Source organism: Synchiropus splendidus, chromosome 7 (genome assembly GCF_027744825.2).
Source record: "Synchiropus splendidus isolate RoL2022-P1 chromosome 7, RoL_Sspl_1.0, whole genome shotgun sequence".
NCBI lineage: Eukaryota > Metazoa > Chordata > Actinopteri > Syngnathiformes > Callionymidae > Synchiropus > Synchiropus splendidus.
The window spans coordinates 18,813,981-18,836,915 of record NC_071340.1 but is presented as its reverse complement, the minus strand read 5'-3'; the positions used below and the strand labels follow the sequence as shown (position 1 = coordinate 18,836,915).

Genomic DNA, 22,935 nt, shown 5'->3' with positions numbered 1-22,935 from the left:
CCAACTTCTTCATCACCTTCATGATTTTTGTCTTTTTCATCTTTGCCGGTCACCCAGGTGCGTTGTGCTCTTCTCGGGAGACGAGGTTTTCCCTGCTGTCCTCCTAGATGAGTGGGCTCACACCACCAGTCACCGTTGTTGACTTTTGTTTATTCAAATGTACGAACACCAGACACAAAAAGATAAAAAGGTTTCACATTAAAGTTGTTCAAATAAATTAAGGTTTGGGGCCTCAAAATATGGCACGTCAGGAGCCAGTCCAGAGTCCGGGGTCAAACAGGCAGACGGGGCCGTTTCCACCGCCGGGATCTGACCCTGAAGAAGAAGAAGAGGAGGACGATCACCAGGCAGGAGGACGCGTAGAGAAGAACGCACAGACTCAAGTCCACGCTGGTGAAGCCCAAAATCCACACGCCTCCACCCCTGCCCATTTCCAGGCCCCGCCCCTCTTGCTCCTTCCTCAGACTAGCGGCGGGTCTTGGCTGCCCCTTCCCTTCAAGAGATGCCGTTACATCTCTGGCTCCCGGCTGCTCCAGCTGCACCCGAACGGGGTCAGGATGAGAACCAGGGAGGCTGGGCGGGGTCAAGGAGTACCGGTGGGAGAGATTGGACACTCCATAATGGCGACGCAGGAAAGAAAGCACCTGCTCAAGGTTCCACTTGTGGACGCCCTCCTTCTCCTCGTGGCAGGATGGACAGAGCGCGGTGCTGGGCCACGGTGCCTTAGGGAAGGAGGGGTCGTCACTGAGGGAGCCTGGGAAAACAAAGTGGGAGGTCAAGGACCCAGGTTCCCCTCAGTCCACTTGCGCACTAGCAGCATGTTTACCTGCGAGGCGTGTGTTGACCAGGTTGTGTTGCCTCCACAGCCACAGCATTTGATCTTCCTTGTTCTTGATTGTGCTCATGCTGTCGGCAGCAGACTCAAAATGTCGTGCGCACTCTCGACAGCCAAAGAAGGAATGGACGTAGCGACGCATGACCTGCAGCACAGGGGCAGCCTCGCCATCCAGACCTGTACGCACATCTCCACATGAGCTGCTCCCACTCCATCTCTTACAAACAGTGACAATGTCATGCTCTACACCTGCGTGTCTGTCACCTGTGTTGTCAAGTGCTGCTGGGTTCGCATCATTCTGGACCGTCAGAACATGAAACAAGGTCCAGAGGGAGCATGGGTAGCCTCGGAGACCTGGTCTGCTGCCCTGGCAACCGACCCAGCGAAGATCCGCCCCCAGGAACACGCCTGAGATCTGGAGATGTTGAAGGAGTTAGAGGAGGAAAAGTCTGGAAAAGACTGGAACTGTCTCACCCTCATCTTGTTGTTCACCAGGTCTAAGACCGCCTGGTATGGGATTCGCTGCAGCGGAAGGCTGAGCAGCCAATCGGACAGCGTCTCCATCAGCTTGGCAACAGCGCCACCACCTGGATACAACTGGAGCCAGAGAAGAGAAGCTGGTGTACGGGCAGATGTTTATAACCAGTTGTGCACAGGCCCTTCTTTACCTTTGCGACTAAGGTAACAAAGTCCTTAAACACTTGAAGCTCCGCCCCCTCCAGTGACTGATGGGTGGCCATTTCAACTCTCAGTAGGTAATGAAGGCCGGAGTCCAAGTCTGCTAGGTACACGGTCGACCTGCAGGGCAGGGGAGACTTGTCGGTTTCTGGCCCGCAGAATGAAAGCAACATGGTTCTGCCTTACTTGTCAAAGTCTCTCCAGGGTTCTGGACTCACTTCTTGGCCCGGTGCCATCGTCTGACTGCGTGCCAATGAGAGTGCTGTGCGGCGATGAACCCCCGGTAGAGATCGCAGCGAGGATGCGAAGAAGAACCTGAAGGGCTTCGGACTAACATCCACTTCTGTTAGTGCACCTGCTTGGGTACGCTACTTCCTGTGAAGAGGTTTTTTTTTCTCACCTGCGCAAGTGTGCGTGCGAGCCGTTCGGATGCAGAAGATAAACTGAGGGGATGCTTGTGATGTTTAGAGTCGCCAGCAGGCGGCGATCAGAGCTGAGAGCTCTTCTAACCTGAACACCTGAGTAATGGAGCAGATCCAGGATCACCTGAGTGAGTGAGTGAGTGAGAGAGAGAGAGAGAGAGAGAGAGAGACAGTGTGACTCTTGCATTTCTATCCTTGCCAGGATTTAGTGAGGACCACTCATTGCCATCTCCCCTTAAACCTAACCATCCAAAACACTTGGCTGAACCAGAACTCTGAACCAAAGTGAAACCTAATTATAATGTAATTTTGAAGTTTTCATCCTCACACTGAGGATTGGAATTGTGGGGACCAGCAAAAATGTCCCCGCAAGGAAGTGTTTTTCCCCAAATTGGCTCTCGCACGCACACACGCACAAAACTATAAAGCACAAACATTCACATAAAAAGACTGCAACACAAAACTGACTGACATTAACGCACAGCATACAAAAAGCCCTCGACACCAGTTTACACACGGCGCACAACACTGTTCTGAAAAATAGGGAAAATGGGAATAAGCAGAAATTATAAAGTACTTCACTCTGCTCCTTTTCAATCTCAATAATCTGAGAAGAAATATTGACTGGATTGAATATAATATAATAGTAATGAAGCCATGTGATACAATAGTTACACATTTACCATGTATTCGAGGAGATCAAAATAAACATTCATTCATTGTCTGGCCCCAAACTGAGGTTTTACCTTAGCCAGGGCTGGACAAAATGTCCTCATAAGGAGTGTTTTGCTAAGGATTGGTCCTCACAAGCAAAGCCAGACCACTCTTGTATGGACAGATTTATCATCTAGCAGACATGCTGTGTGAGTGTGTTGCGGCCTCACCTCTCGACCAGTGTATGACTCAGGGTCTTCTACAATGATGGCGATGTAGTGATCTGACTTTTGACCCACCAGGGGGAGCAGCTCCACAGAACTAGACACAGGCACACATGATGAGTTACAGGCTCTGAAAACGTTCAGTAGGTCTGTTCTGTCTGACACCTGCTGGGGTCCATTGGAGGAAAGTTTTTGGGTCGATCCAGACTGGTGTGGTTCTGCAGAAAGTTAACCATCAATCGACGGACCGATTGGACCTCCCTGTCTGCGCCTGCGAAATGGATTGACTTGGTCAGTGGAGGAGCAACAGGTTCTCTGAGACACAGGCAGGAAATGGGGTCTGACCTCGGTAGATGATGCCGTGTTCTGTCTCCGGAAGATGAGCTCGGAAGTACTGGATGGGAACATGAATGGAGGGGTTACAAGTGATGTAGGGCTTGGACGGATGGATAGAGAGACAGTGTGTACAGTAGGTGTTGCACCTTGAACGTGGGGTAATACTTAATTCCAAACTCTTTACAGACATCAACATTCTCTTCCAGGGCGCAATCCAGAACCGCCACTTGGATCACTGGTTGCCATTCTGAGGACAGAAGGAAGGTCAGATTCCCGAGCGATAAAGTTTACGGCCCGGAAGGCTCGAGATTCTTCATGACTTCGAGTCCACTTTGTTATGGGGGGGACCGCACCATCTCAGACCGGGACACAAAGAGACAGCGAGTGGACCCCTCCCCCCATAAACTTTGGCCGTGAAAGGAGATCAGGATCGGGACCGGTACCTTTGACATCGTCGGCCAGAGCTTTCCACGTACTGGAGTACTGGATGCAGTGTCCACACCAGGACGAGTAGAACTGCACCAGCCAGGCGCTGGACGAGTTGATGAGTGAAGTGCGGACATTGCGGCTGCTGAGAATGACGAGCGGGTCCTCTTCCGTGTACAGCCGAGCGGCCGAACTGTCGCAGCCTCCGGCCAGACCCAGGAGCACCGCGGTGCCGAGCCAGTACCGGAACATCGTTTAAAGCAGCACGAAACGGATCAGCGACAGTCATCCACTAGAGCGCCGACGCGTTTGTCCATGGTGCACTTCCGGGTCCGACCGAACCGGAAGTACTAACTCGATGCGTGTGGTTTCTATGGAGACCGGCGTTTTGTGACCACGGTTTAAAGACGGCCCGCTCTATTTACAGGAGCTGCTGCAACGTCATCCGTGTTCGCATACCAGACGATGAAGAGAGACCTCTCGTGTATGTTAACCTACCACCCAGAAGAGGGCGCTCGTCAATGATGACTGAGGCTGTGGCGATTAGATTTGACGGCCTTTATTATGATGAGGCGATGAAGATGACGGCAGTGATCATATCATGACGATTGGTCCGAGCCTCCTTTGGGCAAAACCCAGTAGGGTGGTCGAGGCTTCACACTTGGGACGGAAGGCACAGCTGAAGGTGAGTGGACGACGATTGACCACAGCGTGATGTGGTAGTTCTGCTTCACTTCAAACAAGCAGCAGCAAGCCCCAAAGTTGATCAGTGGCCAACTTGTCACACGAGCGCACTTGCTACTGGACCATGTGACCCACAACAGTTCAGCCAAGAACTTCATGACACAAACCAGGTGAGGACAAGTGGAACATGTGACACATCTCACAGTGCAGTCCACTTTTATACCAGATACCCACACAGGAAAAGTGCAGTGTTCAAACACACACATGCACCACTCAGTGCAACACCGGGAAGCAAGGTGACACGCACAGACAAATAAAACAAACAATGCTTGTCAATTTTGAGTATAAAACTGCACGTGCTTCTATTAAAGGTTGCTGTCGGAGGCCACTTGAAACTCAAATCACATTCTCATCCCATAACGGAGGTGTTCCAGTCGTGCTTTTGATCACATGTCAAATCAGGGAGTTTCTCCTCAGGCTTTCTCAATGGACATGGACAACCATATCCTCTCAGTCCCAGACAGTTCTGCTCCCAGGTCTCTCCGCCTCTCCAGACCATCAGCTCGGCCCTCAGTCCTGAGGAAACTCTTCAGGGCCAGTGACATCATCACTGAGTCATTGTTGGGTGAGAACTTGAGGACTCCTGAAGACGACCTTTGACCTTCACTTTTATTCAGAAGTCAGTCGTTCGCTGTGCCACGCTTCTTCCCCCGCCTCTTAGTTCCACCTTCCAAGCCGCTGGAGAACTCGGAGCGCAGCAGTTGCATGTCACGCTGACTCGCTGTCGCTCTGGCAACCAAACGGTAACAGTTAGCATGTTAGCCATGGATAAACAGTGGGTAGTGAACAAGAGAGGCCAGGTGACTCACTTCGTCTCAGCAGGGTTTCGTTTCCTTGCCCGAATCTCCCCAGTTCTCCGACGAGGCGTCTTCATACCTGCGGCAGAGAGGCCCCTCGGCGCGTCTCTGAGGCCGAAGCTCTTGGCGCAGTGGCCGAGATGCAGCGCACGGATGTGGAAGCATTTCCGGAGGTGGGGGGGGTACGTGGCGTACGCTCGCAGGAAAGATTGCAGCGCTGCAATAACAACATTCAAACACCAGGAGCAGTGTGGCTCAGTCATTTCCAAGTTTTGAGGGTAAATATTATGTCAGTCAGAGGTCATGTACCTGTCTTGGCCGCCGTCAACGTTTGCTCGGATGAGTGAACAAAGTTCTCAAAGTTTGTCTGGAGAACCGTCGCTCTCTCTCGCTTCTCCTGTTCCAGAGCTGCTGCCGAGCTCTGACACACACACACACACACACACACACACACACACACACACACACACACACACACACACACACACACACACACACACACACACACACACACACACACACACACACACACACACACACACACACACCTTGGCATCTTTTTCTTTGTGAGGACCTCTCATTGACATAATTTAACTATCCAAAACACATGTCTAACCTTAACCAGGACGGTAAACCAAACAGAAATTATTACAGTTATTTTGAAGTCTTGTGTCCTTACCAAGCAAAATGTCCTCGTAAGATCAGTGTCTTGTCAGACTAGTCCATACAAGGATATTAATATATGCACACACTAGCATGAACCTGGCTAATGTGCAACCCCCTCACCCTCTCACCTGGCTGTGGTATTTGCCACGCCCCTTGTAGGTGTCATCCAGCATCAGGCTGCTCAGGATGTCAGACATCTTCACCTCCGTCAGGCTGGAACACAAAGAGGGCATCACACACTCCAGTGACACGCCATGGTGGTGTCTTCCTCGCAGCACTTTTCAATGCTCACATTAAAGTGGATGTTTCTGTGCTTGTATGTGCTTCGGTTTTGTGGCTATGAGATTGCGATCAGATGGGGAGACAGAGACTGCTGGACTGAGTGAGATCTGGACTGTGATTCCTTGTTCCGTTGGGACTGGACACTCGTGTGAGTACACAACTCTCTCACAGAAGATGCACCATCATGGAACAGTGTCTCAGAGTTTAATTCAGTCAATCTTTTTGGGATCCAATGCTCAATAAGAACTGGGATTGAAAATATTCATTGTTTTCACTTGATTTTTAACAAACAATGAAGCCATTTCCTCCAAAGAGGAGCACTGTGTGTTGTTGAAAAATGGAACTGTGTTGGAGAAACTTTTTTAAAGACCCTTACTTTTGTCAAAAGCCATTGGGTCAGTGTGAGTGTGTGCGAGGGTGTGTGTGTGTGTGAAGTGTGGCTGACAACATCTCACCTGATGTTGTGCGTGGCTAGTTCAGAGATGAAGGTCGTCTCTGCCGGGGTCAAGAAGAGAAGGCTGTTTCCTGCTCCTCCGATGCGCGCTGTCCGACCCACACGGTGCACATAGTCCACCGCTGCCATGGGGGGAGTGTACTGCGCACACACAGCTGTTAAGTCACGAGGCAGAGAAAGGCCGACTCAGCAGTTGTGGCTCTCACCTGAACGATCCACGTGACCTGCGGCAGATGCAGTCCCCGCGCCGCCACGTCCTGTCCAGCAACAGAGAGGTCAATCATTCGCAGGCCTGGTCTCCCTGGTCCCTGCCAATACTCACTGTGCAGATCAGAACTCCAGATCGGGCCGAGCAGAACCGCTGATAGACGTCAGAGCGCTCCTGGAGGAGAGGACAGGTGAGAATGGACCAGTACCAATGACAAGTGCCCCAGCCACTCACCTCTTGCTTCATGTTTCCATGGAGACGCAGGAGCTCCAGTGCCGGCTTGTGATTGGTCAGAAGGACGGAGGTGAAGAGCTGGTGCAGGAAGTCCACGCCCTCGCAGCTGGACACGAAGATGATGACTTTGTTCTCCTGCAAGGACTGAACAGAAGCGGTCAGATCAGACTGACCAGAACCATGGCGTGACCCGTCACTCACCCTGCACTTGTCCAGGATAAAGGCAGCCAGCACCACCAGTCGGACCTTACTCGGGACCACCACGACCGACTGACTCAGCTCCTCCGGTACTGCGAAACCTTGCCCATGCTCAGAGTGGACGGTCAGCTCGCCGTCCTGTGACGACGCAGGAGCAGACAGACGAATACTGACCGGGTCCTTCAGACATACGTCCACCAGCCGCGTCACACCTGAGACACACGCGCACGTCACAACGTTGCTCAGCTAGCAGGTCTGGGGGAACATGTTACCGTCTGTGAGTGTGGCGGACAGCAACACGTTCTGTCTCGCTGGTCCACTTGAGTTCAGGCTATTCAGGATGACGGTCACATCTTTTTCAAAACCCAAGTCCAGGATGCTGCAAAAACACACGTGTCAACCGACAGTGGCCACAGTGGGTCAGTGGCTGAGTGGTACCGGTCGGCCTCGTCCAGAATCAGCCAACGGACGGCACTGAAGCTGATGTTCAGTGTGTGTTTGATGTGATCCACCAGGCGCCCTGGCGTTGACACCAGGATGTTGATGCCCTTACGGATCCTGAGAAGGAAGGAAGGATGGGAAGAAAGGATTGATGACAGACCGACAGAGAGATTTGACTTTTCAAACGCATTCTTTTCAAAACGCATCTCACTCTGTCCTCTGCTTCCTCTTCTCTCAAACCTACAAACCTCATGTCCTCCTGCACCACCTCCATAAATCTCCTCTTTGGCCTTCCTCTCCACCTTCTGCCTCGCACTTGCAACCTCAACATCTTCCTACCAATGTACTGGCTCTCTCTCTCCTCTGTACATGTCCAAATCATCTCCATCTAGCCTCTCTGACTTTGTCTCCTAAACACCTGAGCACATGTGCTGTCCCTCTCATATTCTGCTTCCTGATCCATCCTGCTCACTCCCAGAGAGAACCTCAGCATCTTCATCTCTGCTACCTCCAGCTCTGCCTCCTGTCTTGTCCTCAGTGCCACTGTTTCCAAACCATACAACATTGCTGGCCGCACCACCCTTTTGGACACTTTCCCTTTCATCCTTGGCGACACCCTTTTGTCACACATCACACCTGACACTTTTCTCCAATGATTCCATCCTGTCAGCACCCGCTTCTTCACCTCTTTCTCACACTCTCCATCCTCCACAGTTGATCCTAAGTACTCAAAATCCACCACCTTCTTTATCTCTACATCCTGTAACTTCACCTGTCCACTTGGCTGCCTCTCATTCACACACATGTATTCTGTCTTGTTGGGGCTAACCTTCATTCCTCTCCTTTCTAAGACATACCTCCACCTCTCTGCCTTATCTTCCACTTGCTCCATGCTCTCACCACAGGTCACAATGTCATCTGCAAACATCATAGTCCAAGAGGCTTCATGTCTAACTGTCAACTCTCTGTCAACCTGTCCATCACCATCACAAACAAGAAGGGGCTCAGAGCTGAGCCTTAGTGCTGTCCCACCTCCACACTTCACCACTGTCTTGCACCACTCCAACATACTTCTCATTTTAATTATAGCGTGAAATTTCTCATAAAGTGCATAATACAATTTAAAACTCGAACACTATCTGTTTAAAAATTGTGCGCGACTAGAAGGGCGTGGCCTACCTAGCTTTCTCCGCCTTCCTCTTCTCGCCTCCCATCAGAACTCCAGCTACGATCCAGGTGAATGGCTGCAACAACACTTGAGTCAGATACAAATAAGGGTGAGGGAGAGGGAGAGAGTGTGTGTTCAGGTAACACCTTCAGAAGCTTCTGGAATGTCTGGAAGGTCTGCAGAGCCAACTGGGAGAGAGAATCAGAGAGAGACAGATGTAAGTCCAACCTGTATGACACAAGCTGGGCCCAGCCAAACTTGTCTGGGAAGCACAAACCTCTCTTGTGGGAACAATGACGACAGCCAGAGGACCGTCCGAGCGCTGGACCTTTGGCTGGACCTCCTGCAGTTTTTGGATCACAGGAACCGCGTAGCACAAAGTTTTACCTACAATCAGAACACGACACTGAGACTGGATCACCTCGCTAATGTCAAAGTGTCCTCACCTGAACCAGTCTGGGAGCGGACCACAGCATCGCGTCCAGAGAGGAGAACTGGGATAGTCTCTTCCTGAACACTGAACACACATCGTACCTTAATACATTGTCCAGTGTGTACTTGTTTATCCTTACTTGTGGGGCTTAATTCTTGACAAAACACTATCTTTGTGGGGACCTTTTGCCTTCGTGGGGACCATTTGACTGGTCCTCACCAGGATAGGTCTCAAAATAAAAGGGTCGTTTAATTGGGTTTTAGTTTGGTACAGAGTCCTGGTTAAGGTTAGCCATGTGTTTTGGAGGGTTAGGTTTAGGGCATCAAACTGTGTGGGCTTGTTTGGTTGGAACAAAAACCTACACTCACTGCGGCCCCTTTGTGGACCGGTTTAAGACCCCTTAGAGGGAGAGGCAGAGGAAAGAACTATAACAATGAGAAACCTCTCAATATCCCCTCAAGGCAATACAAACGTGTGTGTGTTTGTGTCAGAATACCTTGTCAGTACAGAAACGTTCAGAACTTTATTCAGCGTCGACACCTAAGGAAAAAAAACCGAGGAAATCAAAACAGTGTGTGTACATCCACGTGAGCGCATGGGCTTGTGCGGCATGTGTGTGGGCGCCTGGTTTATCCTTACTTGTGGGGACCATTTGGCAGGACTCCACAAATCCAAGGCTCAATTTGAGGATAAAGACATCAAAAAGCTGGGTCATTATAATTTAGGTTTAAGTTAGCGTTAGAGCCCTGGTTAGCGTTGTGTGTGTGTGAACTTGTGGAGAACAATTTTTTGCCAGTCCCCACAAGGTTAAGCCTCAATTTGAGCCTTAAAACTTAAAAATAACTGGGTAATTCTAACTGGGTTCCAGTTTGGTTCAGAGTGCTGGTTAAGGTTAGCCATGTGTTTTGGATGGTTAGGTTTAGGGGGAGAGGCTGGGGAAAGGGTTATGGCAATGAGAGGTCCCCACAAAATATAACGTGTGTGTGTGTGTGTGGACACGTGCACATGTCATGTACCAGGTGAGGGTGGAGGTCCAGGTCAGAGAAGGAGCCGGAGGAGAAAATCTTCTCAGTGACTTGGGACACTTCTGGCCTAAAGGAAGGGTAAAGCATAAGAGTGAGATTGTGGGCTGATCAGATGATGTCATACGCGAGTCGGTGACTGTACATTTTGATGTAAAGCATGTGCTTGTGTGTGTACCTGCTGGTGTCATGTGTGTCGGGTTGCCACAAGAACTGATTCTTTGGAACCAATTCGACAGCGAATTTGCTGCTGTACAGAATGTGGACAGAATGTGGAACTGATGAGGCAGTACAGGCGTGAGAAGAAGAAGCTGTCTTAAAAATTGCGGCTCAATTGGCAGCTGATTAACCAGGTAGCCAACGTGATGTGTGGAAGTACAGAGACGGACAAATGGTGAGCAGTTATTAACTCAACACCAAAAACAACATGTAAATACAGTTCCTCTGTTTTCAATGCGACACTGGGGAGGAAACTGGCGAAACACCTGAAGAGCTGCTCAGGAGTGACCTTCAGTCAACTATCATCGCTGTCAGACGTCTCTTCACCCGAATAAAGCAGCGCGATTTAGACTAGAGAGCCAGCTCAAGTAAACAGAGGTGGTGACTTTCTACTCTGGAACATGACAACACCATCATGTCACCTGACTTTTTGAGAAATGGGAATTATGAAATTCAGTCTACAGTTACAGGTCTGTCGTTGCAGCATACCCCACACACAGATCAGGTCTGTGTGTGTGTCCTTGTACTTCTATCTTTGTGAGTACATGTATGAGTGTTTAATCAACCTAGTGAGGACATTTTGGCTGGTCCTCACTTTGTCAAGCCTCATTTTGAGGGTTAAAACTTACAAAATAGTGATGTTATTATAATAGGGTTTTAGTTTGGTTAAGAGTAACAGTTAAGGTTAGCCATTTGTTTTAGATGGGTAGGTTTAGGGTGAGAGGCTGGGGAAAGGGTGATGGCAATGATGGTCCTCACCATGATAGGAAGACAAACGTGTGTGTACCTGCTGATGTCAGGGACAAGTGGGTTGTGCTTGAACAGAGAAGAGGTCTTGATGATGTCACTCTTCTTCCTGTCATCCTGCAGACACAACAATCATTAGTTGAGAGTGATATTCCACAGTGAATGACCTGGATATGAAAAATGCGGGCTTGTGTGTGTGTGGGCTTGTATATACTACTTTGTGGGGACCGATTTGTGACAAAGCACTATCCTCATAGGGACCTTATGGCCTCATGGGAACCTCTTGCCGGTCCCCACAGGTCCAAACCTCAATTTGATGATGGAAGACTTCAAAATAACTGGTTCATTACAACTGGGTTTCAGTTTGGTTCAGAGTCCTGGTTAAGGTCAGCCATGTGTTTTGGATGGTTAGGTTTAGGGTGAGCGGCTGGGGAAAGGGTTATGTCAATGAGAAACCTCACAATATCCCCACAGGGATAGCAATTCAAACATGTGTATTAATATTCTTTTATGTACCAATATTGATGACACTGATGTAATGAGGATTTTTTCCTTTGTGAGGACATTTCATTCTGGTTTGAGGATAAAGACTTCAAAATATCTAGTTCACAATGAGTGGGTATCATTTTGGTTAGTGAGGGTTCCTGTTTGGCTGGTCCTCACTTCTTTAACCCTCATTTTGGGAGTCAAAACTTCCAAAAGAGGCTGGGGAAAGGGTTACAGCAATGAGAGGTCCCCACAAAACGATACAAACGTGTGTGTGTGTGTGTGTGTGTGTGTGTGTGTGAGAGAGAGATGACCTTGCCGCTTCTTGGCCCTTCAGGTGTTCTTTGCCTCCTCTGTTTTGCGACAAGCCCCGCCTCCATATCGGTGCTCCGGCATCTCTTCTTCTGCAGATCAAGCAGCTGTCAGTCAGTCGGCTGACCAGTGAGAGTGGCCGGTGCTGGTGACTCACCTGACCCCATCGCTGCCGAGGTCGTGGAGGTCGTGCTACAGATGAAGACATGCTGATGTTCAGACATAGCTGACCGTCTGTTGATGACATCTGGACAGTCGACAATTCCCTCCTGGAGCTGCACAAATCAAATCAGAGTGATGCCAGTAACACTTCAGTTCCTCTGATACGATCTGGACTGTGAGTCTGTGGCAAGGACGAAGGGAACGACCACCAGGTCTGTCCCACTCAGATCCACGATCCCTTTGTCAAGCGAGACCTGGCCAAGAGCAGCAGCCCAGACACACCGTTATGAAGTAAGTAGTTACCTATTTACCCACTAGGGGTCACTTCACCACATACATTGATGGTGCTAAACACTGAGGGTAGTAGCAACCAGCAGGGTGAGTGGATGCTGACAGTTGTTACAGCCTTTGTGTGAACCTCTGCCTAATGACAACACAGCGTGCGCTAATAACATACCAAATAAAAAAAACAACCCGCTTCTCTGTCCATCTCAGAACAACTGACGTTTATGACAGACTGATTCCTATTTCTGCAGGTTTTTCACTCCACTGGTCACTTTCTCATGCGCACTCACTCGCTGGTGGGTTCTGGCTACACATGCTACAAGCTTCGTCGGTCGGCGTGCACATATAACACCGCGCGCGCGTGTGTGTGCGCGTGTCTGTGGGGAAAGCGTCCGACCGGCCGGTGATCAACACCGGTCAGGACACAGTTAGCAGGGGAGCTACCGTGGACATGTGAGCTCAAAGCCCGGCTGGAGCTCGGATGTTGTCAACGTCACAGAGGTTTCAAGCCACGCTCGTGAGCCTGTTTGAACGCTCGCTCCGTAAACACTCGGCGTAAACTCTCGAGGACTTGGAGGAAAGTGTGTTTAGAACTCACCAGGACGAAGACACGTGGTTGAGCAGAGTCATCAGAATGACGTCATAGCGCCCCACCCACAGACATGCGCAGTTTGTTGGTTAGGCGCTGGACTTTTCTTCTTCTTCTTCTGATTATTATTGTTACATTATTAGTATTGTTATTGTTATTATTCATATACAATATATGTGTATATAAAGCAAACATACATAAATACATAGACGTGCTGTTGATGTACTCATTGTATAAATACAAATACAAAAACGTGAAATTAAATGACACGGGAAAGAAAAGGAAAGTGACAAACAAATAGACAATGTAAATACCGAGCCTTACGATTTGGATAAGCACTGAAAATATTTCAAGTTTGGAGTTTTCTTGTTTTTTTTTTTATTTATTTATCAGCCTGAGGCTTAACGGTAACAACGACATCCTGGTCGATGCATGGGACATAATATCGGAAAAAATGGAGGTCTATAGGGTGACAAAAGTAATTTTCTGGTCCACTTTGCCTCATGCACTGGATCAAATATATGCTTACTTCAATTTAAATGATAAATAACGCTGTGAGTTTCGACGTCAGAATCAGTGCAGGTGAATTTTTATTCACCTGCACTGCACTTTATTTTTTTTCCATTTACTGTTTTACGGCACAACCTATCTGTCGCAGCTTACTGTTTTTGTCCTGTTATTGTTAATATTTGAAGTGTAATATCTATTCCGAAAAATGTAAATAAAGCCTTTGTAAGTCTGCTCATTGCCTGTTGCATTACTGGCGATGTCACCATTCAGAGAACTATCTAATACAGTTAAGGTTCATGTTTATTTATTTATGTTTATCTGCTGTACATCCTGTATTGTTCTTATGTTGTGATAGCACAATTTTTCCTCTTGAACAGTTTCAAAGAATTTGACCGCTTTACATGCTCTATCTAATAATGCAAATATAATGTTCACATGCACTTTAATGTAAACATGCTTTACTGTGTGTTTGTGTGTTCAGTATAAATCTTATTATATTGAACACTAAATAGTTTGTCTCTGTATTGTGACATCACTGGACAAGCAACATATTTTTGTGTATGTATTATTAGATTAGATGTCCCTAAACATCAAAGTTGAGCTGCAACAGATGGGTATGGGGCATCACACGTCATCAGTCGTAGACGGAAATGCCTGGTCGCAGCTGCTCGAGAAAATTTGAGTAGCCAAAAATACATACACAAAAACACGTCGAAAATCTGTGCACTGAGATTTATGGCATATTTCAAGATAGGTCGGAAAATAAGTTTCATTTCTTGACTCCTGTTCATTTTTTTTTTTTTTTGTTACTTAGGTCACAAGGCGGAAGTAGATGGGCAACGCTTCAGCTCTTCTTCTTTTCACAGACTAAACACTGTTTAGCGCATTGCTGCCCCCCGCTGGTTAATTCAGTCTGCATCATCTCGAGTCCTATATTTTGTTAATCAGGTCCACACCAGGATTTCATTGGCTCTTTTTCCTTTTTCGTCTTTTTATCCTGGACAGCACAAGAAAATTTGCTTTGCCGTTTCCTGCTTTTCTACACAGATCACTTGTTCCTTGTTAAATGATGCACCTGCAAGTCCACTTAATCTGATGTCTACTGGTGTCATTAGCTGTTTTCACAGGAATGTTTGTGGTCTTAATTGTAAGTCTCCTTTTTTCTGCTGTCCACTCCTGCCATTTCCCTCCGATGACGATATAAATATTTGCTGCTGCACTTCACACCATCACACACATTAATCATAGCTCTTCTGTCTGTCAACATGACGTGCTGGTGTTTACACTCAAGAACAACCAAACAAGCTGTAGGTGGAGTGATCCACTGATCAGGTGGTGGTCAGTCGCTGCTCCAGGGTCTCCAACACACACCCAGGATCCTGGTCGGCGTCGATTTGGATCATATCTGGAAAAGCAGACTGGACACACATGTGCACTGTCATTCTCTGAGACCCAGGCACATGCTCCACTATGTACCTGCAGGGCGGCCCTATGCGTCCTGAACTCCTCCAGCAAGCGCTTCACAGACTGGATCTGATCTTCTGGTCGGGTCAGCAGTCGCTTCTGGACCTGGTCTGTTGGAGCAGGTTGGGTCACAGCGTGGTACCTTCAGAGGGAATTGGCATCATCGGTGAGACAGCGGCATCACATCATCCTGGTGATGATGACGTCACCTCTCTCCGGTGATCGGGTCCGTTGCTCTCTGACAGACTCTCTCCAGGCAGATGTGGTCCGTCAGGTCCAGAAAAAAAACCCTGGAAGTCAAGTCGTTCTGGTCAGCAGAGACAGTACCTGGACTGGTATGACATACAACTCCCAGAACCTGTTGGGCCGGTGTGGGCCCTCCTGCAGCCACCTCAGCTGCTGCAGGTCTCGGGGTACACCGTGGAGGATCCAGCCTCTGCTGCTGCAGTCTGGTTCACTCAGCCGCTCCTCCAGAACCTGGAGCAGCAGTGCTTCTGGAACTGAGACAATCCTAGTTGTCACTGACTCATCCAGCCCACGAGACCATCATCTAGTCATGTGACTGCTTACATACCAGGCTGATCCTCCTCCACATACACTCGGACCCGAGTCCCCAGAGACGACCCGTCTGCTGCCACTGACCTCAAGAGCCGACTGGGGCACACTGAGACACACAAATTTCACACTCTTTACACTGAAGTTGCGGCATGACATCATGTCATGCGTGTGTATACCATCCACCATCTTGTATTTGTCTGCCAACAGCTGTGCCTGAAGACTTTTCCCTGATCCAGGCGGGCCCAGCAGCAGCACTCTGGGAGTTCTATAGCAGCGACCTGTGCGGATGAAGGCGAGGGCTGCAGACACACACACAAAAGACATGGGAGTCTTGTCTTGGTCAGTTTCAAACTCACATTCTGGTCCACATCAAGGGTTTGGGCTTTTGAACTCATTCATTTTCTGTCCCAGCTACTTGGGGTGAAAGGCAGGAGGACATGCGGGTCTACAGTCCATCAAAGGACATATAGAGACACACTCTACTCTCACTTTACTTTAGTGACCCTCTACCGCCTTAGTACCTTGATGGAAAAGCTCCAGGGGCGGCACGTCGGCATTGAAGGACCTCAGTGTGTGTTGGAAAGTGAAGCTCAGTCCGGTGACATCACACCGGTGTCGCAGCAACTCCTTCTCCAGCTGCTTCTCTGTTGGACCCGGCGCCAGAACCAGCCGCTGCACCACAGCATCATGGAGTGGCCTCACAAAAGTCTGATGGTACACATCTATCCACAGAAGACAATCATGTGACCACTGATGCCTGATGAAGCTCGATCGAACGGGTGTTCCCATTTCTGAGCCCACCAGTGGGCGCTCTCTGAGCCGTAACCGCTGTTTTAAAGCTATTTTAGTTACCAAGCTTCATTATCCCACCGTCAGCACTGCTTTGGCTCCTTGAGAATGGCTGGCGTGTGTCATTCATCATCTCACCTCCTGTCAGAGGATCCAGCATCCGGCCGCTACTCCTGACTGCCAACACATCTAGAGGAGCGTCCAGGAGCACTGACACACACACATATGAAGTTTGAACTTTTGATTTCAGTCCACATCAATTGCCACGAGTCATTCGATCCACCGGAGCTCACGCCTCAACGAGAAAGACCCGACTACCTAAGGACTTAAGTAACTTAACTTAGGTAATTCTGACTTCACCGTCCCTCATGCTGCTTTTCAATAGGATGAATGATGGAAACTGGAGTGTGCGAGTGCAAAGGGTGAGTCACTCACCAACATGATCAGGGAGAGCGCTGCCCTGCAGCAGACTCTGAATATGCGCCACAGTGAACCCATGAAGCACCCAACCCTGCGACACACAAACACAAGCCCTTTCATTATCCTGTGCATCAAATTTGGACGCACCCATGACACCGTGACCGACTCACCTTGATGATGCAATCTTCCCCCTGCAGTTTGTGATGCAGCAGTGCAACCTAGACACACGCAAATTCATGCACCATCAGCAGTGTGTGCATGTGTGTGGACATGTTTTGCCATATTTGTGGGTGCCAAGTCCATATAAGCCACCTCCTTGTGAGGACATTTTGCTTTGTGAATAAATTTTGGCCTGTCCTCACAAGGCTTAGAGGGTTAAAACCTCAGTCAAAGTAATTCATTACAATTGGGCGCAGTTTGGTTCAGAGTTTAGCCATGTGTTTTGGATGGTTAAGTTAAGGGTGAGAGGATGGGGAAAGGGAAAGGCAATGAGAGGTCCTCACAAAAATAGCAATGACTAAGTGTGTGTACCTGCTCAGTGACGGTCAGCTCCGATTGGCCCACTTGTAAACTTTCCAGGGTAACATGGACGGCCCCCAACTCGGCACACAGCTTCCGGGCCTCAGAAACACAACACACGTTGGCCACTTATGCAAAAATGTCCTACAAGACAAAACTCACTAGAGTTCGTTTTCCGACACTGGGAGGGCCGAGGATGAGCACCCGGGGGGCTGCACGCACACACACACACACACACACATACAAACACACACTGGTGAGAGACAGCAGCATCTCGATGCCCAGGTGTGACAACATCACGTACCGTGGCGTTTCCTCCTCAGCAGAGTCAACAGGTGACTCACAGGGTCCTCGGGTTGGTCCCGCAGGAGACCGCACACCAGTTCCTGGTATACACACACACACACACACTGCTTTGTCGGTAAACGGTCGAGGCTTTTGTCTGAGGTGGCGGGGTCATCTGCTCACCTGCACCAGGTCACGAATTTTGTGTTGATCAGCATACGAGGACAACTGACGGACAGTCTCCTCCATCCCGACAATACGCAGCTCTTTAGACGAAACGGATGCTGGTGAGCAAGTGGCGGGAGCCAGCCACAGCTAACAAATGGAGTAGATACTTAGAGACAGATGCTAGTAAAAGACAGATAGAAGGACCGGTGCTGCCACAACTAGCTAACTGTTTAGGTGTCTGCTGCTCTCACGTTGCCTGGCAACAGTAAACAGCAGTGTTAGGAGGCGGAGCAACAACTGAGCGTCACCAGGGCCTGGGCATTAGCAGCAACACATACCTTCTATCAATCCTAGGAGCCAGGCCACTGACCCACAGTGGTCACATGGCAATGGGTTTCAATTTTAGCCAGTGAAAGTGACACCACCTGCCGCACTGCTGCTCTGAAGCGCCCTGTGTAGTGCTCGCAGTCGAAGCTGCAACTAAGCCATTCATCTGGAGCTTCCTACAAAGCTGGTTTATTATTACCTGTCCATGTCATGCAGCAACGACTATTGCACCCTGTTGCTCAGCTCATGTGAGCCAGAGAGCCGGCCGAGTCTGACTTGGCAGCGCACAGCTTCTGTACAGCGTTAATTTTTCAATTTGAGCATAGTCTTTGGCTTGTGCCAAAGTTAGTAATTAGTCTCAGTCACATTTTAGCCAAAACATTTTAGTAATGCTTTCCATTCCAGAGATACTTATTGTTTATTTATTCCAGTTGACTTATGCTCCACAGCTAAAATAATGACTGAAACCTGGAATAATAATAATCAATAAACTGAATGAAAAAATGTTTTCCTCAATGCAACTTTGCTGTTAGTGTTTCCATTGTTGACTCAATAAAAATAAGAAATGGAAAGTTTTGACATTTATTGAACTGGTGACGATAAGAAGTTTTTAATGAAGAGAAGTAAATCTTTGCTGCAGCCACCATCACCTTGTTCGTCTCTTCATTTGTACAGTTGAATGCACAACTCCGCAAGCAATAAACATCAATTATTATGTTTAAGTTTGGATTTTTCCGCTAAAAACATGTCAAAAACTACCGTGATCATGTCCCACTCCATGATGCGTTTTGTGTTTTCCGTTTGTTTAGATGTTAGGTTGTTAACAATTAGAATGCGTTGCCACAGTGAGGAGATCGTATGGATTGTTTTGGTCACATTCTATACACTATAAATCTATGCTGGTTCTTCCTTGCAGAGGAAACACAGTACTCTCGTTCTACAAAACTTGTGGCCAGAGCAAACAAGCCGTTATTTGAGTGGTTTTCAAACCCAACGTGCCTCTTATTTGAGCACACTTTCAGTCCATGGAGTGATGGAGTGTCTGGCACGCGATGCCAGGGAGGATGTGAAAGATTTGTCTGTAAACTCCCCAAAACAAAAATAAACTGATGCGAAAGAAGGTAAATTAGGAACTGGACACCAACCCTCACACAGTTCTAGTCAGATAAAGTTGAAATGTTCAATGAGCGATTTCTTTGTCACAATGGACCCTATTGGTGACTTGATTAGTGGACGTTGGGGCCGGCATCTGAGAAAGTGTTGTCTTGGCGATCTGCAGCTGTTTTATAAGGGCAGCATGGACACGGCTCTGGGCAGCGCCGTGGTTCGAAGGTTGCCGTTGCTCAGAGATTAAATGTGTGTTTTGTGCTCTGTTGGCAGTCTGAGGACACCGGGAGCCTGGGACTTCCACCAGCTGTGTGTGCTCTCGCTTCCTGCCGCACACTACAGAGCTTCAATCATTAATCTGGCACCAAGCACGTTGACTGTATCCCCATGGACACATCCAGAACCACTGATCCACCTAGACAAAAGATCCATGTTGTGACTAAAGAACTTGGTGGTTTCTCTAACCTTCAGTTGAGGAACACATCTGGACTCTTAGGCCATCTATTCTGACTGTCTGGGGAGCACCAAATCTGTGGCTCTGTGGCCAAGACTGCTGCGCTGATCCAGGCACCAGCACACAGGTGGGCTGGGTTTGACTAGAAAAGATAAGATCTTCCCACCGCAACTCATAAAAGCAGTCATAATCTCCATGCCCGCTGGATTCATCATGCTTGTGCTGTTTCTGCTGAGTGTTGGACTGGACCTGGTCTCAGCCGCAAAGGTGAGTGAACATCTTTAAATTTTTGTTCATTTCCGTCCCACTTGCCTGGTTTGAAGTCATGTCCTCATGTGGGTGCAGCTGGGTGTGGTCCAGACGGAGGGTGGGCCGGTCCAAGGAGTCAATCGCGGAATGGGGCTATTCCGGAGCGTTGACATCTTCAAAGGAATTCCGTTTGCAGATGTCCCTGGGAAATGGGAGAAACCTAAACCTCACCCTGGCTGGAGCGGTAACACACAACCACCTGCGCACACACACGCTCATTTGTCGACAGAGGGAGCGAATCCAGTCAGCTGCTCTTGGGTCTTTCAGGAGTTCTCCAGGCCGACAAGTATCAGCCACGCTGCCTACAAGTGACACTGTTGCAGACAAAGACACAGGGCAGCGAGGACTGTCTCTATCTCAACATCTTCGTCCCTCAGGGACTCTCATGTGTGTCTTCATTGATAATAACACATCCAACCAGCTGCGCTGGGAATGAAAGCATCCGTCTCCACTCTCACAGTGTCCACTGACCTCCCGGTCATGGTCTACCTGTTTGGTGGCGCCTTCCTGTTGGGGGCGTCCAATGACGTAGCCATCCTCGGAGACTCACTGTACGATGGGAAGGAGATGGCTGACAGAGGTGGAGTCATCGTGGTCTCTGTCAACTACCGAGTGGGGACGCTGGGATTCCTTAGCAGCGGAGACTCCCGGCTGCCTGGTGAGGTCAAAGAGGGTCTGAAGCCTTAATGGTCCACATTTACGTTCTCCTCCTCTGGCAGGAAACTACGGCCTGTGGGATCAACACGCTGCCCTCTCCTGGGTTCGCAGGAACATTGCAGCATTTGGAGGAAATCCTGACAACATCACAATTTTTGGTCAATCCGCTGGCGCCGCCAGTGTGAGCTACCAGGTCAGAATGCAGTTCGTACTGCTGTCACCTGTGTGCCCTGTGTGATCCGACTCCTGTGCTGACGTTTCCCATCTGCGGGTCAGATGCTGTCTCCTTATAACAAAGGAATGTTCCGCCGGGCGATCACTCAGTGTGGTGTGGCCCTCTCTCCGTGGGCGCTCCAGAAGGATCCAATGTCAGTCACCAAGAAGGTAAGGGTGAGATAAGGCCACAGGTCCGTGCATGAGGTTATGTAACTGCCTCTACTTCAGATTGCTCGTAAGGTCGGCTGCTGGAGGAGCAACGAGGACTTGATGCTCGAGTGCCTCAAGATGACTGACCCAGTTGGTCTCACCATGGCAGGAAAGATTGACATCCTTCAGATTCTCGGTGGTAGGTTCTGAGGTCATGTCGCGCAGATCAAGGTAGAAGCCCTGCTCTCTTTCCTGCAGACGAATGTTCCTCTGATTTGCAGGTGTGGTCATGGACCTCTTGGAACTTGCTCCTGTAATCGATGGGGACTTTATTCCAGAACACCCCAGTAAACTTTTCCATAATGCGGCGCAGTTTGACTACCTAGCGGGCATCAACAGCATGGATGGGCATATCTTTGCGGGCGTGGATGTTCCCTCCATCAACCAGAAGAACTCCAACACCACGGTGTGAGTGCCAGGCACCTACTGAATGTCTGTCCCAGTTCTGCTGCTGACAGTGTGGGTGTTGACGCAGGGCACAGGTCAAACGCTTCCTGGCTGGTCTGACCAAAGAGAAGGGAAAGTCTGCTGTCGAATCCGCCTACAGTGTTTACTCCTCCCAATGGGGATCCAACCCAGACCCAGCAATGGTGAAGAAGACCGTTGCTGACATCGAGACAGACTTCCTGTTCCTGGTTCCAACTCAGATCGCTCTGGATCTACATGCTAATCACTCAGGGTCTGAAGCCACACCACTCCGCCTCCTGGCTGTCTGATGCAGAGTTCATGTTGTACGTTCTTTCAGTGATGCCCGGACCTACTCTTACCTTTTCAACATGAAAACTCGAATCCCAGGATTCCCCCGCTGGGTAGAAGCGGAGCACGCAGAAGACCTGCAATACCTGTTTGGAAAGCCCTTCTCCACCCCGCTGGTCTACTTCCCCCGACACCGAGATCTTGCAGGATACATGATAGCGTACTGGACCAACTTTGCTCAGACGGGGTAAGTCTCCAGGACCCAGTTCCCAAACCCTCCTGACGTGACTTCAAGAATCACTTCTTGTTTCCAGTGACCCCAGTGAGGGGAGCAGCCGAGTCCCTGTTGTCTGGCCGGCCTACACCAAAAACCACCGACCCTATATGGCTATCAACCACCAGATGGGCAAGACATCTGTCAGGTACTGACTCCTGGAAGGCATGCTGGTGTGTTCTGCTCTCACCAAGTCCTCTCTGCGTTCTTAGCTACGACTTGAGGAGCAACTTTGTTTCCTACTGGAGAGATCAGTACAGCGCGCTGCCCCCAGCCAAGTCACACGTGACGAGATGATTGTCACGTGGCAAGGGGACTGACGTGATTGACACATGACAGGATGATTGACCTGTGACTGAGGTGATAAAAGAACGTCACAATAAACATGAATCAATATTGATTTTTGCGTTACTCGTTGAGTCCGCGTGTGTGAGAGTTAAAGAGAGAACACACTTCATATATAGATCAGTTAAAGCATTTTCATGAAGTTTGTTTCCTTCTGCTTTCGGCATTTCCCACTGCCACAGCAAGTCACTTTCCTCCAACTTTGTCTGTTCCCTCACCCCAGACCAAATCGTCATGGGAGACACTCCCTGGAGCACCATCCATATTCCATACAACTCAGCTCTTGGGATCAAGGAGAAACACAAATCTTCCAATGTGGATAAGGTGCTGGTTCACAGGAAGCCTCATCCATATTGCACAGGGCAGCGGTGAAGGCAGTGGAAGTTTTGTGTGGTCTAGACCAATGATTCTTAACCATAGGGCCAGGGCCCATGGTTGGGCCGCCAGCGCCTCCTGGAGGGCTGCTAAAAAATGTTTGTTTTACACCTTTGGGCCGTGAGACGCAGTTTTAATACATAAGCCACGAATGGTGGCAATAGCGTGTCACTGAATTGACTTGACAGCTGCAAATCTGCGATAGTCAACAACTATGGAGAAGTTCTTGA

General features: G+C 49.1%; 4 protein-coding genes across 7 annotated transcripts; 1 reads left to right on the top strand and 3 right to left on the bottom strand.

Annotated features, from left to right (window-relative positions):
• Window positions 1-115: 115 nt before the first annotated feature.
• On the bottom strand, window positions 116-4,025 carry qsox2 (quiescin Q6 sulfhydryl oxidase 2). Its single transcript, XM_053871369.1, has 12 exons — window positions 3,593-4,025; window positions 3,296-3,396; window positions 3,159-3,207; window positions 2,979-3,084; window positions 2,820-2,910; window positions 1,914-2,059; window positions 1,700-1,843; window positions 1,504-1,633; window positions 1,310-1,432; window positions 1,100-1,250; window positions 827-1,012; window positions 116-754 (listed from the first exon to the last, which is right to left on the bottom strand). Exons 1-12 carry the CDS (start codon window positions 3,825-3,827, stop codon window positions 273-275), a joined length of 1,944 nt encoding a protein of 647 aa, XP_053727344.1. The 5' UTR covers window positions 3,828-4,025; the 3' UTR covers window positions 116-272.
• An 85-nt stretch (window positions 4,026-4,110) lies between these two features.
• ddx31 (DEAD (Asp-Glu-Ala-Asp) box polypeptide 31) lies at window positions 4,111-13,155 on the bottom strand. Of its 3 annotated transcripts, none has more exons than XM_053871366.1 (21): window positions 13,032-13,155; window positions 12,144-12,261; window positions 11,989-12,078; window positions 11,229-11,305; window positions 10,217-10,292; window positions 9,697-9,740; window positions 9,214-9,284; window positions 9,045-9,154; window positions 8,914-8,955; window positions 8,779-8,843; window positions 7,597-7,716; window positions 7,431-7,537; window positions 7,162-7,370; window positions 6,961-7,104; window positions 6,841-6,900; window positions 6,725-6,775; window positions 6,520-6,659; window positions 5,911-5,995; window positions 5,426-5,537; window positions 5,129-5,333; window positions 4,111-5,048 (listed from the first exon to the last, which is right to left on the bottom strand). In XM_053871366.1, the coding sequence occupies exons 1-21, from the start codon at window positions 13,061-13,063 to the stop codon at window positions 4,940-4,942; spliced, it is 2,067 nt and encodes a 688-aa protein (XP_053727341.1). In that variant the 5' UTR covers window positions 13,064-13,155; the 3' UTR covers window positions 4,111-4,939. The 3 variants fall into 3 exon arrangements, with proteins under 3 accessions (XP_053727341.1, XP_053727342.1, XP_053727343.1); XM_053871367.1 differs by lacking the exon at window positions 13,032-13,155 and adding an exon at window positions 12,452-12,970 and having other exon boundaries at window positions 4,112-5,048; XM_053871368.1 differs by lacking the exon at window positions 13,032-13,155 and adding an exon at window positions 12,606-12,970 and having other exon boundaries at window positions 4,112-5,048.
• A 729-nt stretch (window positions 13,156-13,884) lies between these two features.
• On the bottom strand, window positions 13,885-17,905 carry ak8 (adenylate kinase 8). Its single transcript, XM_053870813.1, has 14 exons — window positions 17,751-17,905; window positions 17,587-17,668; window positions 17,445-17,494; window positions 17,295-17,384; window positions 16,934-16,981; window positions 16,779-16,854; window positions 16,482-16,553; window positions 16,076-16,276; window positions 15,731-15,853; window positions 15,571-15,660; window positions 15,355-15,496; window positions 15,206-15,286; window positions 15,009-15,138; window positions 13,885-14,950 (listed from the first exon to the last, which is right to left on the bottom strand). Exons 1-14 carry the CDS (start codon window positions 17,814-17,816, stop codon window positions 14,861-14,863), a joined length of 1,341 nt encoding a protein of 446 aa, XP_053726788.1. The 5' UTR covers window positions 17,817-17,905; the 3' UTR covers window positions 13,885-14,860.
• A 1,912-nt stretch (window positions 17,906-19,817) lies between these two features.
• Window positions 19,818-22,694, top strand: LOC128762556 (bile salt-activated lipase-like). Of its 2 annotated transcripts, XR_008415563.1 has the most exons (13): window positions 19,818-19,890; window positions 19,969-20,116; window positions 20,200-20,319; window positions 20,393-20,590; window positions 20,652-20,782; window positions 20,866-20,973; window positions 21,034-21,154; window positions 21,237-21,423; window positions 21,491-21,694; window positions 21,761-21,958; window positions 22,026-22,133; window positions 22,198-22,345; window positions 22,554-22,694. XR_008415563.1 is itself a non-coding variant. In XM_053870876.1 (12 exons), exons 1-12 carry the CDS (start codon window positions 19,819-19,821, stop codon window positions 22,280-22,282), a joined length of 1,680 nt encoding a protein of 559 aa, XP_053726851.1. In that variant the 5' UTR covers window position 19,818; the 3' UTR covers window positions 22,283-22,385. The 2 variants fall into 2 exon arrangements, 1 of the variants encoding a protein (XP_053726851.1); XM_053870876.1 differs by lacking the exon at window positions 22,554-22,694 and having other exon boundaries at window positions 22,198-22,385.
• Window positions 22,695-22,935: the final 241 nt, after the last annotated feature.